The sequence below is a fragment of the Microtus pennsylvanicus genome, chromosome X, assembly GCF_037038515.1.
Source record: "Microtus pennsylvanicus isolate mMicPen1 chromosome X, mMicPen1.hap1, whole genome shotgun sequence".
Taxonomy (NCBI): Eukaryota; Metazoa; Chordata; class Mammalia; order Rodentia; family Cricetidae; genus Microtus; species Microtus pennsylvanicus.
Genome location: NC_134601.1, coordinates 107,016,259 through 107,029,681, shown reverse-complemented (window position 1 = coordinate 107,029,681; position 13,423 = coordinate 107,016,259). Strand labels below are relative to the sequence as shown.

Here is a 13,423-nt window from a genome sequence, read left to right as displayed (position 1 = left end):
AGAGAAAATAAACGCTCTGATCAAAGAAAACTGCAAAGCCAACAAATTCTCATCACACAACATTCAGGAAATATGGGACACAATAAAAAGACCAAATCTAAGAATAATAGGAATAGAAGAAGGAGAAGAGTCACAGCTCAAAGGCCCAGAAAATATTTTGAACAAAATTATGGAAGAAAAATTTCCCAACATAAAGAAAGATATTTCTTTGAATATTCAAGAAGCATATAGAACACCAAACAGACTGGATCAAAGAAAAACATCCCCTCGCCATATAATAATCAAAACACAAAATATACAGGTTAAAGAAAGAATACTAAGAGCTGCAAAGGAAAAAGGCCAAGTAACTTATAAAGGTAAACCGATGAGACTTACACCTGATTTCTCTATGGAAACAATGAAAGCCAGAAGGTCCTGGATAGAAGTACTGCAGAAGCTAGGAGACCATGGATGCAAGCCCAGACTACTATACCCTGCCAAGCTTTCGTTCACTATAAATGGAGAAATCAAGACATTCCAGGATAAAAACAAATTTAAACAATATGTAGCCACAAATCCAGCCCTACAGAAAGTAACAGAAGGAAAATCGCAACCCAAGGAATCCAACATTGCCAACACTGCTTACAATAACTCAGGCATCTAGCGACCCTTCACTAGCACAACTCAAAGAAGAAAGACACACAAATTCTACTTCCAAAAACAATAAGAATATTTGGTGTAAACAACCACTGGTCATTAATATCACTTAATATTAATGGTCTCAATTCACCTATAAAAAGGCACAGGCTAAGAGATTGGATACGAAAACAGGATCCAACATTCTGCTGTTTGCAAGAAACACATCTCAACCACAGAGACAGGCATCTACTCAGAGTAAAGGGTTGGGAAAAGGTCTTTCAAGCAAATGGTCCTAAGAAGAAAGCAGGTGTGGCCATATTAATTTCTAACAAAACTGACTTCAAACTAAAATCAATCAGAAGAGATCGAGATGGACACTTTATACTCATAACAGGAACAATTTGTCAGGATGCAGTCTCAATCCTGAATATTTACGCCCCTAATATAAAAGCACCCACGTATGTAAAAGAAATATTACTAAAACTCAAGGCAGACATCAAACCACACACACTAGTAGTAGGAGACTTCAATACACCTCTCTCAGCAATGGACAGGTCAATCAGACAGAAACCTAATAGAGAAGTAAGAGAACTACTGGAGGTAATGAAGCAAATGGACTTAACAGACATCTATAGAACATTCCACCAAAATAGGAAAGAATATACCTTCTTCTCTGCAGCCCATGGAACCTTCTCTAAAATTGACCACATACTCGGAAACAAAGGAAACCTCCACAGATACAAAAAAATATCAGTGTCCACCTGTGTCTTATCAGATCACCACGGATTAAAGTTAGAATTCAACAACAATCCTACCTCCAGAAAGCCGACAAACTCATGGAAACTGAACAGTCAACAACTGAACCACACCTGGGTCAAGGAAGAAATCAAGAAAGAAATTAAAGTCTTCCTTGAATTTAATGAAAATAAAGGGACAACATACTCAAACCTATGGGACACTATGAAGTCAGTGCTAAGAGGAAAGTTCATAGCACTAAGTGCCCACTTAAAGAAAACAGAGAAAGTATACATAGGAGACTTAACAGCACAACTGAAAGCTTTAGAAAAAAAAGAAGCAGATGCGCCCAGGAGGAGTAGAAGACTGGAAATAATCAAACTGAGGGCGGAAATCAACAAAATAGAAACACAGAAAACAGTCCAAAGAAACAATGAAACAAAAAGTTGGTTCTTGGAGAAAATCAACAAGATCGACAAACCCCTATCCAAACTAATTAAACGACAGAGAGAGAACACGCAAATAAATAAGATCAGAAATGAAATGGGGGACATAACCACAGACACAGAGGAAATTTAGAGACTCATTAGATCTTACTACAAAAGCCTGTAAGCCACAAAACTAGAAAATGCAAAAGAAATGGACATTTTTTTAGATAAGTACCACATACCAAAGCTAAACCAAGACCAGGTGAACAATCTAAATAGACCTGTTAGTCGCGAAGAGCTAGAAACCGTTATTAAAAATCTACCTTCCAAAAAAAGCCCAGGACCAGATGGTTTCAATGCAGAATTCTACCAGAACTTCCAAGAAGAGCTAATACCTATACTCCTTAATGTATTTCACAATATAGAAACAGAAGAGTCATTGCCAAATTCCTTTTATGAAGCTACAGTTACTCTGATACCAAAACCACACAAAGACCCAACCAAGAAAGAAAATTACAGGCCGATCTCACTCATGAATATCGATGAAAAAATTCTCAATAAAATACTGGCAAAACGAATCCAAGAAACATTAGAAAAATTATCCATTATGATCAAGTAGGCTTCATCCCAGAGATGCAGGGTTGGTTCAACATACGCAAATCTATCAATGTAATCCACCATATAAATAAACTGAAAGAAAAAAACCATATGATCATTTCATTAGATGCTGAAAAAGCATTTGACAAAATTCAACACCCCTTTATGATAAAATTATTGGAGAGATTAGGGATACAAGGGTCATACCTAAATATAAGAAAAGCTATATGCAGCCAGCCAACAGCTAACATCAAATTAAACGAAGAGAAACTCAAAGCCATCCCACTAAACTCAGGAGCACGACAAGGCTGTCCACTCTCGCCATACCTCTTCAATATAGTGCTTGAAATTCTAGCAATAGCAATAAGACAACATAATGGGATCAAGGGGATTCGAATTGGAAAGGTGAAGTTATACTTTCGTTATTTGCAGATGATATGATAGTGTTGATAAGAAACCCCAAAAACTCCAGCAAAGATTTTTTACAGCTGATAAACAGATTTAGTAATGTGGCAGGATATAAGATCAACTCCAAAAACTCTACCAAAGAACTCCTACAGCTGATAAACACCTTTAGTAATGTGGCAGGATACAAGATCAACTCCAAAAAATCAGTGGCCTTCCTATACACTAAGGATAAGGAAACAGAGAGGGAAATTAGAGAAGCATCACATTTCACGATAGCCACAAATAGCATAAAATATCTTGGGGTAACTCTGACCAAGGATGTGAAAGATCTATTTGACAAGAACTTTAAGTCTTTGAAGAAAGAAATTGAAGAGGAAACCAGAAAATGGAAAGATCTTCCTTGCTCCTGGATTGGGAGGATCAACATAGTAAAAATGGCAATTCTACCAAAAGCAATCTATAGATTCAATGCAATCCCCATCAAAATCCCATCAAAATTCTTCACAGATCTGGATAAGACAATAATCAACTTTATATGGAAAAACAAAAAACCCAGGATAGCCAAAACAATCTTATACAACAAAGGATCGTCTGGAGGCATTACCATCCCTGACTTCAAACTCTACTACAGAGCTACAGTATTGAAAACAGCTTGGTATTGGAATAAAAACAGAGAAGTCGACCAATGGAATCGAATAGAAGAACCTGACATTAACCCACAAACCTATGAACACCTCATTGTCGATAAACGAGCTAAAAGTATACAATGGAAAAAAGAGAGCATCTTCAACAAATTGTGCTGGCACAACTGGATGTCAACCTGTAGAAGAATGAAAATAGATCCATATCTATCACCATGCACAAAACTCAAGTCCAAATGGATTAAAGACCTCAATATCAGTCTGAACACAGTGAACCTGATAGAAGAGAAAGTGGGAAGTACTCTACAACACATGGGCACAGGAGACCACTTCTTATGTATAACCCCAGCAGCACAGACATTAAGGACCTCATTGAATAAATGGGACCTCCTGAGACTGAGAAGCTTCTGTAAAGCAAAGGACACTGTCACTAAGACACAAAGGCAACCCACCAACTGGGAGAAGATCTTCACCAACCCCGCAACTGACAAAGGTCTGATCTCCAAAATATATAAAGAACTCAAGAAACTAGACCGTAAAAGGCTAATCAACCCAATTATAAAATGGGGCATTGAGCTGAACAGAGAATTCTCAACAGAAGAACTTCAAATGGCCAAAAGACACTTAAGGTCATGCTCAACTTCCTTAGCGATCAGGGAAATGCAAATCAAAACAACTTTGAGATATCATCTTACACCTGTCAGGATGCCTAAAGTCAAAAACACCAAGGATAGCCTTTGCTGGAGAGGTTGTGGAGAAAGGGGTACACTCATCCATTGCTGGTGGGAATGCAAACTTGTGCAACCACTTTGGAAATCAGTGTTTCGGTTTCTCAGAAAATTCGGGATCAACTTACCCCTGGACCCAGCAATACCACTCTTGGGAATATACCCAAGAGAGGCCTTATCATACAACAAAAGTATATGTTCTACAATGTTCATAGCAGCATTGGTTGTGATAGCCAGAACCTGGAAACAACCTAGATGCCCTTCAATGGAAGAATGGATGAAGAAAGTATGGAATTTATACATATTAGAGTACTACTCAGCAATAAAAAACAAGGACTTCTTGAATTTTGCATGCAAATGGATGGAAATAGAAAACACTATCCTGAGTGAGGTAAGCCAGACCCAAAAAGATGAACATGGGATGTACTCACTCATATTTGGTTTCTAGCCATAAACCAAGGACATTGAGCTCATAATTAGTGATCCTAGAGAAGCTAAATAAGGAGAACCCAAAGAAAAACATATAGGCATCCTCCTGAATATTAACCTTCAGCAAGCGATGAAAGGAGACAGAGACAGAGACCCAAATTGGAGCACAGGACTGAAATCTCAAAGTCCAAATCAGGAGCAGAAGGAGAGAGAGCACGAGCATGGAACTCAGGACCGCGAGGGGTGCACCCACACACTGAGACAATGGGGATGTTCTATTGGGAACCCACCAAGGCCAGCTGGCCTGGGTCTGGAAAAGCCTGGGATAAAACCGGACTCTCTGAACATTGCGGACAATGAGGACTACTGAGAACTCAAGAACAATGGCAATGGGTTTCTGATCCTACTGCACGCACTGGCTTTGTGGGAGCCTAGGCAGTTTGGATGCTCAACTTACTAGACCTGGATGGAGGTGGGGGTTCCTTGAACTTCCCACAGGACAGGGAACCCTGATTGCTTTTCGGGCTGGGGGGAGACTTAATTGGGGGAGGGGGAGGGAAATGGGAGGCGGTGGCGGGGAAGAGACAGAAATCTTTAATAAATAAATAAATTAATATAAAAATAATAATAATAAAAAAAAGCATATGAACATCTCATTAAATTCAGAACCGGATTTTGACAACACCCTATACTCCTTCATGACAAAAGTCCTGGAGAAATTAGGTACATAAGGATCATACCTAAAAAGAATAAAGGTACTTTGCCACAAGCTATAGCCAACATCAGAGTAAATGGAGGGAAACTCAAAGAATTTCACTAAAATCAAGAACAAGACAAGGCTGTCGACACTCTCAGTACAATACAGTATTTTAAATTTTAGCTAGTGGTGCAGGAGAATTGTCTGTATTCTGTCAATCATGTTTTAAATAAAAGTTGATTGGCCAGACAGGAAGTATAGGCAGGAAAACCAGACAGGAAGTAGAGGTGATGCAATGAGAACGAGAATTCTGGGAAGGAGGAAATTGATTTCTCCCAGTCCTGTGCAAACCACAGGGGAAGCAGGATGTGATCTGCGAGCTGAAAAAGGTGCCTAGACATAAATCCGCACACACATGAACACCTGAGTATTCAGAAAGAAGCTAGAAATACACACTGGATAAAAGTCAGCATCGTTAACAAATGATGCTGGTCAAAATGGATATTGCCATATAGAAGAATGCAACTGGATACACATTTGTTTCCCTGCCCCAAACAAAAGTCCAAATGTATCAAACACCTCAACATAAAACCAGATATATTGAACTTAACAGAAGAGAAAATAAGGAACAGCCTTGAGTGTATTGGCACAGGAGAAGACTTAGTTTTAAAAAAAACACTGATAGTGCAGGCAGTAATATCAACAATTACAAAAGGGACCTTATGAAACTGAAAAGCTTCTCTAAGGTGAAGGATACTAACATTTGGACAAAGCAGCAGCCTGCAAAAGGGGAAATGATTTTTACTAACTACATCTGAGAGAGAACCAACCAATATACAAAATATATAAAGAGCTCAAAAACTAGACATCAAAAAATCAAATAATCCAATTAAAAATGGGGTACAGATCTAAACAGAAAATTCTCAATAAAAGGATTGCAAAAGTCTAAGAAACAACAAAGAAATATTCAAAATCCTTAGTCATCAATGAAATACAAATACTTTGAGATTCCATCTTACATCTGCCAAACAGCTAAGTGACAGATCATGCTTGCAAGGATGAACAAGGGGAACAGTCTTGCCCTGCGGCTGAAAATGAAAACATAGCTACTACAGAAATCAATATAGCTATTTCTCATATTGAACTCCGGGTTGAATGAGTCATCTTCCTTCTTAAATTATTTATACTTCTTTATTTTATGTATATGAATGTTTATTCTGCATGTATGTATGTGTATCACCTGTGTGTTGGGTGTCACTAGAAGCCAGAAGGGTGTGCTAGATGCCCTAGTACTTGAATTAAAGATGTTTAGGAGCCATCATGTGTGTGTGCTGAGAATAACTGAACTGGTTTCTTCAGCAAAAGCAACAAGTACTATAAACTCCTGAGCAGATCATCTCTCTAGTCCCCATGAGTGATCTCCCTTAACTAATAATAGGAAGTAGGAAGTTTGAAAATATCATAAAGAAACTGTTTTATAAGTGTATTTAAAAATACATATGTGTGTATGTATGAGTATACAAAGGAAAACATTAACATCACACATGCAGGGGGAGAGCTACAACACTTCCCCTAAGAACCATATACTAAAAGAAAATTTAATTCAGGGTAAGGAGAAACTCGTCTCAAGTTGTTGGTTAGGGGCTATCCAAGACACTCCCAAAATAACGTAAGTGATTTTTATTGCCCTTGGTTCCTTCCCATAACTTAAAGGTAAGAAGCTATTGCTGAAGACAGAGCACACTTGACACAGAACCTGAAGGAATGTAGCTGGACGTCTCCTCCATGAGGACTACCTCTTATAATAGGAAAAGATGCTATAAAAGCTGTTAAGGGAGAAAAGTAATCAATAGTCCCATCCAGAGGTAAAGTCTACTAAACCACAAGAAAGACTAGACCAGTTTGATTCCCAATGATGCAAGAGAGGCACTATTTTAAAAGGGGTAATAAACAGCTGTCCAAATGGACTTAAGGTAGGTTTAACAGGAGGGAATTCCTGCCTGGTATTGCAAATTACACAAGTACCCATGGTAAGAGAGGTCATAAGATCTAGAAGCAAACCTACAAGGGCCGTTTCCTAAGCCAATATAATGTATAACTATATTTAAAATATTTATCCTTATACCCAAAGATGAGCATAATGATGTTTACCGCTCATCAAAGAAGCACTTTGCATCAGATGTAGGCAACTAAAATGAGCCACAGCTTGTAGACATTCAGAGAATAAGTGACAATGGGGTGACCATTCTCACAATTGGTACATCTACAAGGCCACCACAATACCTAAGGCTCAGGGAATACGGATGTTAGGAAGATTTTAAGTGTCAGCGAACTTGTATGGCTGTTAAATAGTGTTTCTAGATATAAGGCAAATAGCATTCATGATATCTAAACAATGTATCTGCCTAAACATAACCCACATAATGACAACACTCAGCAGACATGTCAAGGTAGATGACGGAGGTGGGGGGTTGGGGGCAATTAGTATTGCATTCACATAGTAAATCATTTTCTGTACTTACTGGTACAAGTAATTTGACTATATTGCCTCTTGTCTATTTGTTTTATTTTGTTTTACTTTTGATGTATAAATATTAAACTAAGATTGACAAAAAGAAGCTCCCAGGGGCTGGAGAGATGACACAGCAGTTAACAGCATATTGATTGCTCTTCCAGAGGTCCTGGGTTCAATTCCCAGCACCCATATAGTAGCTAACAACTGTCTGTAACTCCAAGATCTGACATTCACACACAAACATAAGTGGAGGCAAAACACCAAGGCAAATAAGAATAAATTCTTTTAAATAAAAAGTCTCCTTATCATTTATAGTTCAGAAATTTGAAAAAAGCATACTACAACTTATTAAATTTAGGCAGAGATACCCATTTTTTACAGTCACACTCTAATAAAAGGTTTTTTCTTTTGTATTGAAGATTTTTCCAGTTTAAAAATAACATTGGGCATCAAGGGAACAATATTAACTAAGCATCACAGAAATGGCATCTTTTAATTGCTCATACCATTTTGGGGGATTTCAGATAATGATTCCAAGAATCACCTTCAAAACCAATTATAAAACACAAGGCAGCTTGAATATAAGTGGTTTTCTTATTAGTTGAACCCTATCATTTCTTTACCACATACCATACTTCAAATTTTGTAGTAAGTACACCAAAGACAATCTAATCATAGTTCACCATGAATTAGATATATTTATTGATTACTTAATTTAAAGTTATAGCTATGTATAGTCACATATTAGAATACCAATTCAAAGCAAAACTTAGGTGATATCTAATCCATTCCTAAAATAGCAAATCTGTAATCCCACTTGTATTCCATAACATGAGTAACAGAAAACTGAACTTACTTCTACAGGAGAAAATGCTATGCCACATTCCACAGATGTGCCTTCCTCTACCTCTATGGCATACATATAAGGAGCATCAGTATTTTTGGACTCTCCTATAAAAGAATAAAACAATATAAGCCTATCTACATATATGCATGTGTTTTGTGTGATATAGTGATATTATTTAATGTGAACCCTAAGGATGTCATCATTATATTCATAGCAATCAAAAGGCAACTACTAAAATACCAAAGGGTAAAGCTGGATAAAATTTCTTGGTAAACAATGATTCTTCATTCCAACTTTATAATACCAAACCTCAGATCAAAATATGCAACATAGAATCAGAAAATAAATAATAAAAATATTATCATAAAATTTTTCCAAAATTGAAAAAATATAGTAATATTCTGATGAACGTGGAAAGGAATGAAGAGCAAGGTCAAAGGAACTGACTTAGTCATTGGTCTCAGAATAGCTAAAAAGGAACTATGCAATGAAGGGGAAGCAAAAACAAACCAGGTCTTATTTGATCAACTGAAAAATCAAAAATTTACAAGACTATCAATTAATTGAAATGTCCAACATTTATTTCTGAGGAAACACTTGAAATTTCATTTCAGAAACATACATATGTGCATATGTATATTAGACGCATTAGTATTAACTATTGCCACCCTACTATTGTAGAGTCTCAAAGAATATTAGTCATTCAAAAACAAAATAATGAAAAGGAAACAATTTCACCAAAGAAAAATTCTTGTCAAAATGGGATTATTTCAAGAATAAAGATATGAGCAAATGTCTCAGGAGCAGGCCCAAGGCAGTGACTTCTGTGGGACCAGGCCGGGACCAGGCCAGAACCAGGACCTCCACAGTACCAGGCACTAGCCAGGTATATCCACAGGAGGAGGCCCAAGCCAGTGACCTCTCTGGGTGCTAGCCTGGGCCAGCAACCTAAGCAGGACCAGGCCCTAGCCAGCGATCTCCATGTGAGAAGACCAGAGACAGCAATTCCAAAGGACCAGGACTGAGGCAGTGACCTCCTTAAAAGCAGGCCAAGCAAATGACCTCTGTGAGAGCAGGCCTGAATGACCACTGGAATTGCAGAGCGACCTCCAGGGTAACAGGAACTGTGGTCCCCGACTAAACAACAAGGAGTAACCATCTGACCCTTGGATCAAGTGCCACCTGGAAGATTGATCACCAGAGACATGATACCACCTATACCAATCAGAAGAAAAGATGGGTGGAAAACAAGATATTCCATAACAGAGCCAGATTTAACAAAAACCTAGCCACAAACCCAGCCCTACACAAAGACTAGAAGGAAAACCACAATGCCAGGAAGTCAGCTACATCCACAAAAACACAGACAATACATAATCTCACAATTGCAAATCTCAAAGAAGGAAACACACACACACACACACACACACACACATTACCAAAAAAGAAAACTAAAATAATAGGAACTAGCAGCTACTATCAATACCCCGTAATATAATATTAATATCCCTTAATATAAATGAGTTCAACTCACCTATAAAAAGAAACAGGCTAACAGATTGGATATAAAAACAGAATCCCTCCTTCTGCTGCATACAAGAAACACACCTCAACTTCAAAGACAGATATCACCTAAGAGTAAAATATTTTCTAATCAAAAAAAACCACTTTGAGATATCATCTTACACCTGTCAGAATGGCTAAAATCAAAAACACCAATGATAGCCTTTGCTGGAGAGTCTGTGGAGGAAGGGGTACACTCATCCATTGCTGGTGGGAATGCAAACTTGTGCAACCACTTTGGAAATCAGTGTGGCGATTTCTCAGGAAATTCGGGATCAAACTACCCCAGGACCCAGCAATACCACTCTTGGGAATATACCCAAGAGATACTCCATCATATTACAAAAGCATTTGTTCAACTATATTAACAGCAGCATTATTTGTAATAGCCAGAACCTGGAAACAACCTAGATGTCCTTCAATGGAAGAATGGATAAAGAAAGTGTGGAATATATACACATTAGAGTACTATTCCGTGGTAAAAAAATAATGACTTCTCGAATTTTGCATGCAAATGGATGGAAATAGAAAACACTATCTTGAGTGAGGTAAGCCAGACCCAAAAAGATGAACATGGGATGTTCTCACTCATAATTGGTTTCTAGCCATAAATAAAGGATATTAAGTCTATAATTTGTGATCCTAAAGAAGCTCAATAAGAAGGTGAACCCAAATAAAAACATATAGTTATCCTCCTGGATATGGGAAGTAGACAAGATTGCCGGGGAAAAAAAATTGGGATCTTGGAGGTGGGGTGGGATGGGGGTAAGGAGAGATGGGGAGAGAAAAGTGAGAAGGGGAGGATGGGGAAATTGGATGGTTGGCATAAAGGAAGGGTGGATATGGGAGCAGGGAAGTATATATCTTAATTAAGGGAGCCATCTTAGGGTTGGCAATAGACTTGAACCTAGAGGGGCTCCCAGTTGCCCAGGGCAATGTCCCCAGTTAGTTCCTTGGGCAGCGGAGGAGAGGGAACCTGAAATGGCCCTATCCTATAGCCATACTGATGAATATCTTTCTTATCACCATAGAACCTTCATCTGGCGATGGATGGAGATAGAGACAAAGACCCACATTGGAGCACCGGAATGAGCTCCCAAGGTCCCAATGAGGAGCAGAAGGAGGGAGAACATGAGCAAGGAAGTCAGGACCACGAGGGGTGTACCCACCCACTGAGACAGTGGGGCTGATCTATTGGGAGATCACCAAGGCCAGCTGGACTGGGACTGAAAAAGCATGGGCTAAAACCGGACTCTCTGAATATGGCAGACAATGAGGGCTGATGAGAAGCCAAGGACAATGGCACTGGGTTTTGATCCTACTTCATGTTCTGGCTTTGTGGGAGCCTAGCCAGTTTGGATGCTCACCTTCCTAGACCTGGATGGAGGGGGAAGGACCTTGGACTTTCCACAGGGCAGGGAACCCTGACTGCTCTTTGGACTGGAGAGGGAGGGAGAGAGAAGTGGGGGCAGGGGGAGAGAAGTGGGAGGAGGGGGAGGGAAATGGGAGGCTGGGAGGAGGCGAAAGCTTTTTTCAATAAAAATAAGAATAATAATAATAAAAAGAATCAAAAAATAATAATAATAATAATAATAATTTTTTAAAAAACTAAGAAACAAGCTGGTGTAGCTATCCCAATATGTAACAAAATAAACTTGAAACAAAAAATTGATCAAAAGGGGAAAAAAGACTTTTTATATTTGTCACAGGAAAAATCCATCAAGAGGAAATCTCAATACTAATCATCTGTGCGTCAAATACACAGGCACTGTCATATGAAAACAAAACAAAACAAAACCAACACTACTAAAGCTTAAACCATACACTAAACCCCAAACACTAATAGTGAGAGACTTTAACACCCCACTATCACCACTGACCGGGTCTGCCAGACAGAAACTTAACAGAGAAATAAGGGAACTAACAGATGTTACATCTCAAAGGGGATTTTGAGACATCTATAGAACATTCCATCCAAACATAAAAAAAATATACCTTCTTCTCAGCACCTCATGGAAACTTCTCAATAATTAATCACTTACTAGGTAACAAAGAAAACTTGAAAAGATACAAAAAAGTTGTAATAACACCATGTATCTTACTGGATCACCATGTCTTATAATCAGAATTCAACAGAAACACTAATTTTTAAAAGCCCACAAACCCATGGAACATAAACAATGCTCACCTGAGTCACAAATAAGTCAGAGAAGAAATAACTAAAAAAAAATTAAAGACTTCCTAAAATTCAACAAAAATGACCACACAACATACCAAAATTTTTGGGACACAATGAAAGCAGTGTTAAGAGGAAAGCTCATAGCACTAAATGCCTACATAAACAAACTGGAAAAATCTCACACTAGTGAGTTAACAGAACACCTGAAAACTTTAGAACAAAAATAAGCAAAGTCACTAAAGAGCAGGAAATAATCAAATTGAGAGCTAAAATCAACAAAATAGAAACAAAGAAAACAATACAAAGAACCAATGAGACAAAGAATTGGTTCTTAAAGAAAATCAACAAAACAGACAAACCTTTATCCAAACTAACCAAAAGGCACAGAGAGAATATCCAAATTAACAAAATCAGAAATGAAAAGTGTAACATAACAACAAACATGGGGAAAATCCAGAGAATCATCAGCACATATTTTGAAAACCTATACTCCAAAAAAGTGAAAAATTTAAAAGAAATGGACAATTTCTTTATAAATACCACTTTCCAAAATTAAATCAAGACCAGATAAGCAAATTCAATAGGCCTATAACTGCTAAAGAAATAATCATCAAAACCTTCCAAACAAAAAAAGCCCAGGACCAAATGGCTTTAGCATAGAATTCTACAAGATTTTCAAAGAAGAACTAATACCAATACACCTCAAATTGTTCCACAAAATAGAAACAGAAGGAACATTGCCAAACTCTTTTTATGAGGCTACAATTACCCTGATACCCAAACAATACAAAGACATTACTAAGAAAGAGAATTACAAACTACAAACCAATCTCCCTCATGAACGTTGATGCAAACATATTCAATAAATACTGGTTAACCTATTCCAAGAACACATCACAAAAATCATTCACCATGGAATATACTTAAATAAAATAAAGGCAATATGCAGCATGCATATTGCCAACATCAAACTAAATGGATAGAAACTCAAATTGATCCCACTGAAATCAGGAGTAAGACAAGGTTGTCCACTCTCTA

The 13,423-nt window shown here is 37.9% G+C and overlaps 1 protein-coding gene across 1 annotated transcript in view; it reads right to left on the bottom strand.

Moving 5' to 3' along the window:
- The window catches only part of Cfap47 (cilia and flagella associated protein 47), a 316,226-nt gene that overhangs the window by 237,946 nt on the left and 64,857 nt on the right, over positions 1-13,423 (bottom strand). The window contains 1 exon segment of the mRNA XM_075957827.1: positions 8,653-8,747. Coding sequence (XP_075813942.1) covers positions 8,653-8,747 — 95 coding nt within the window.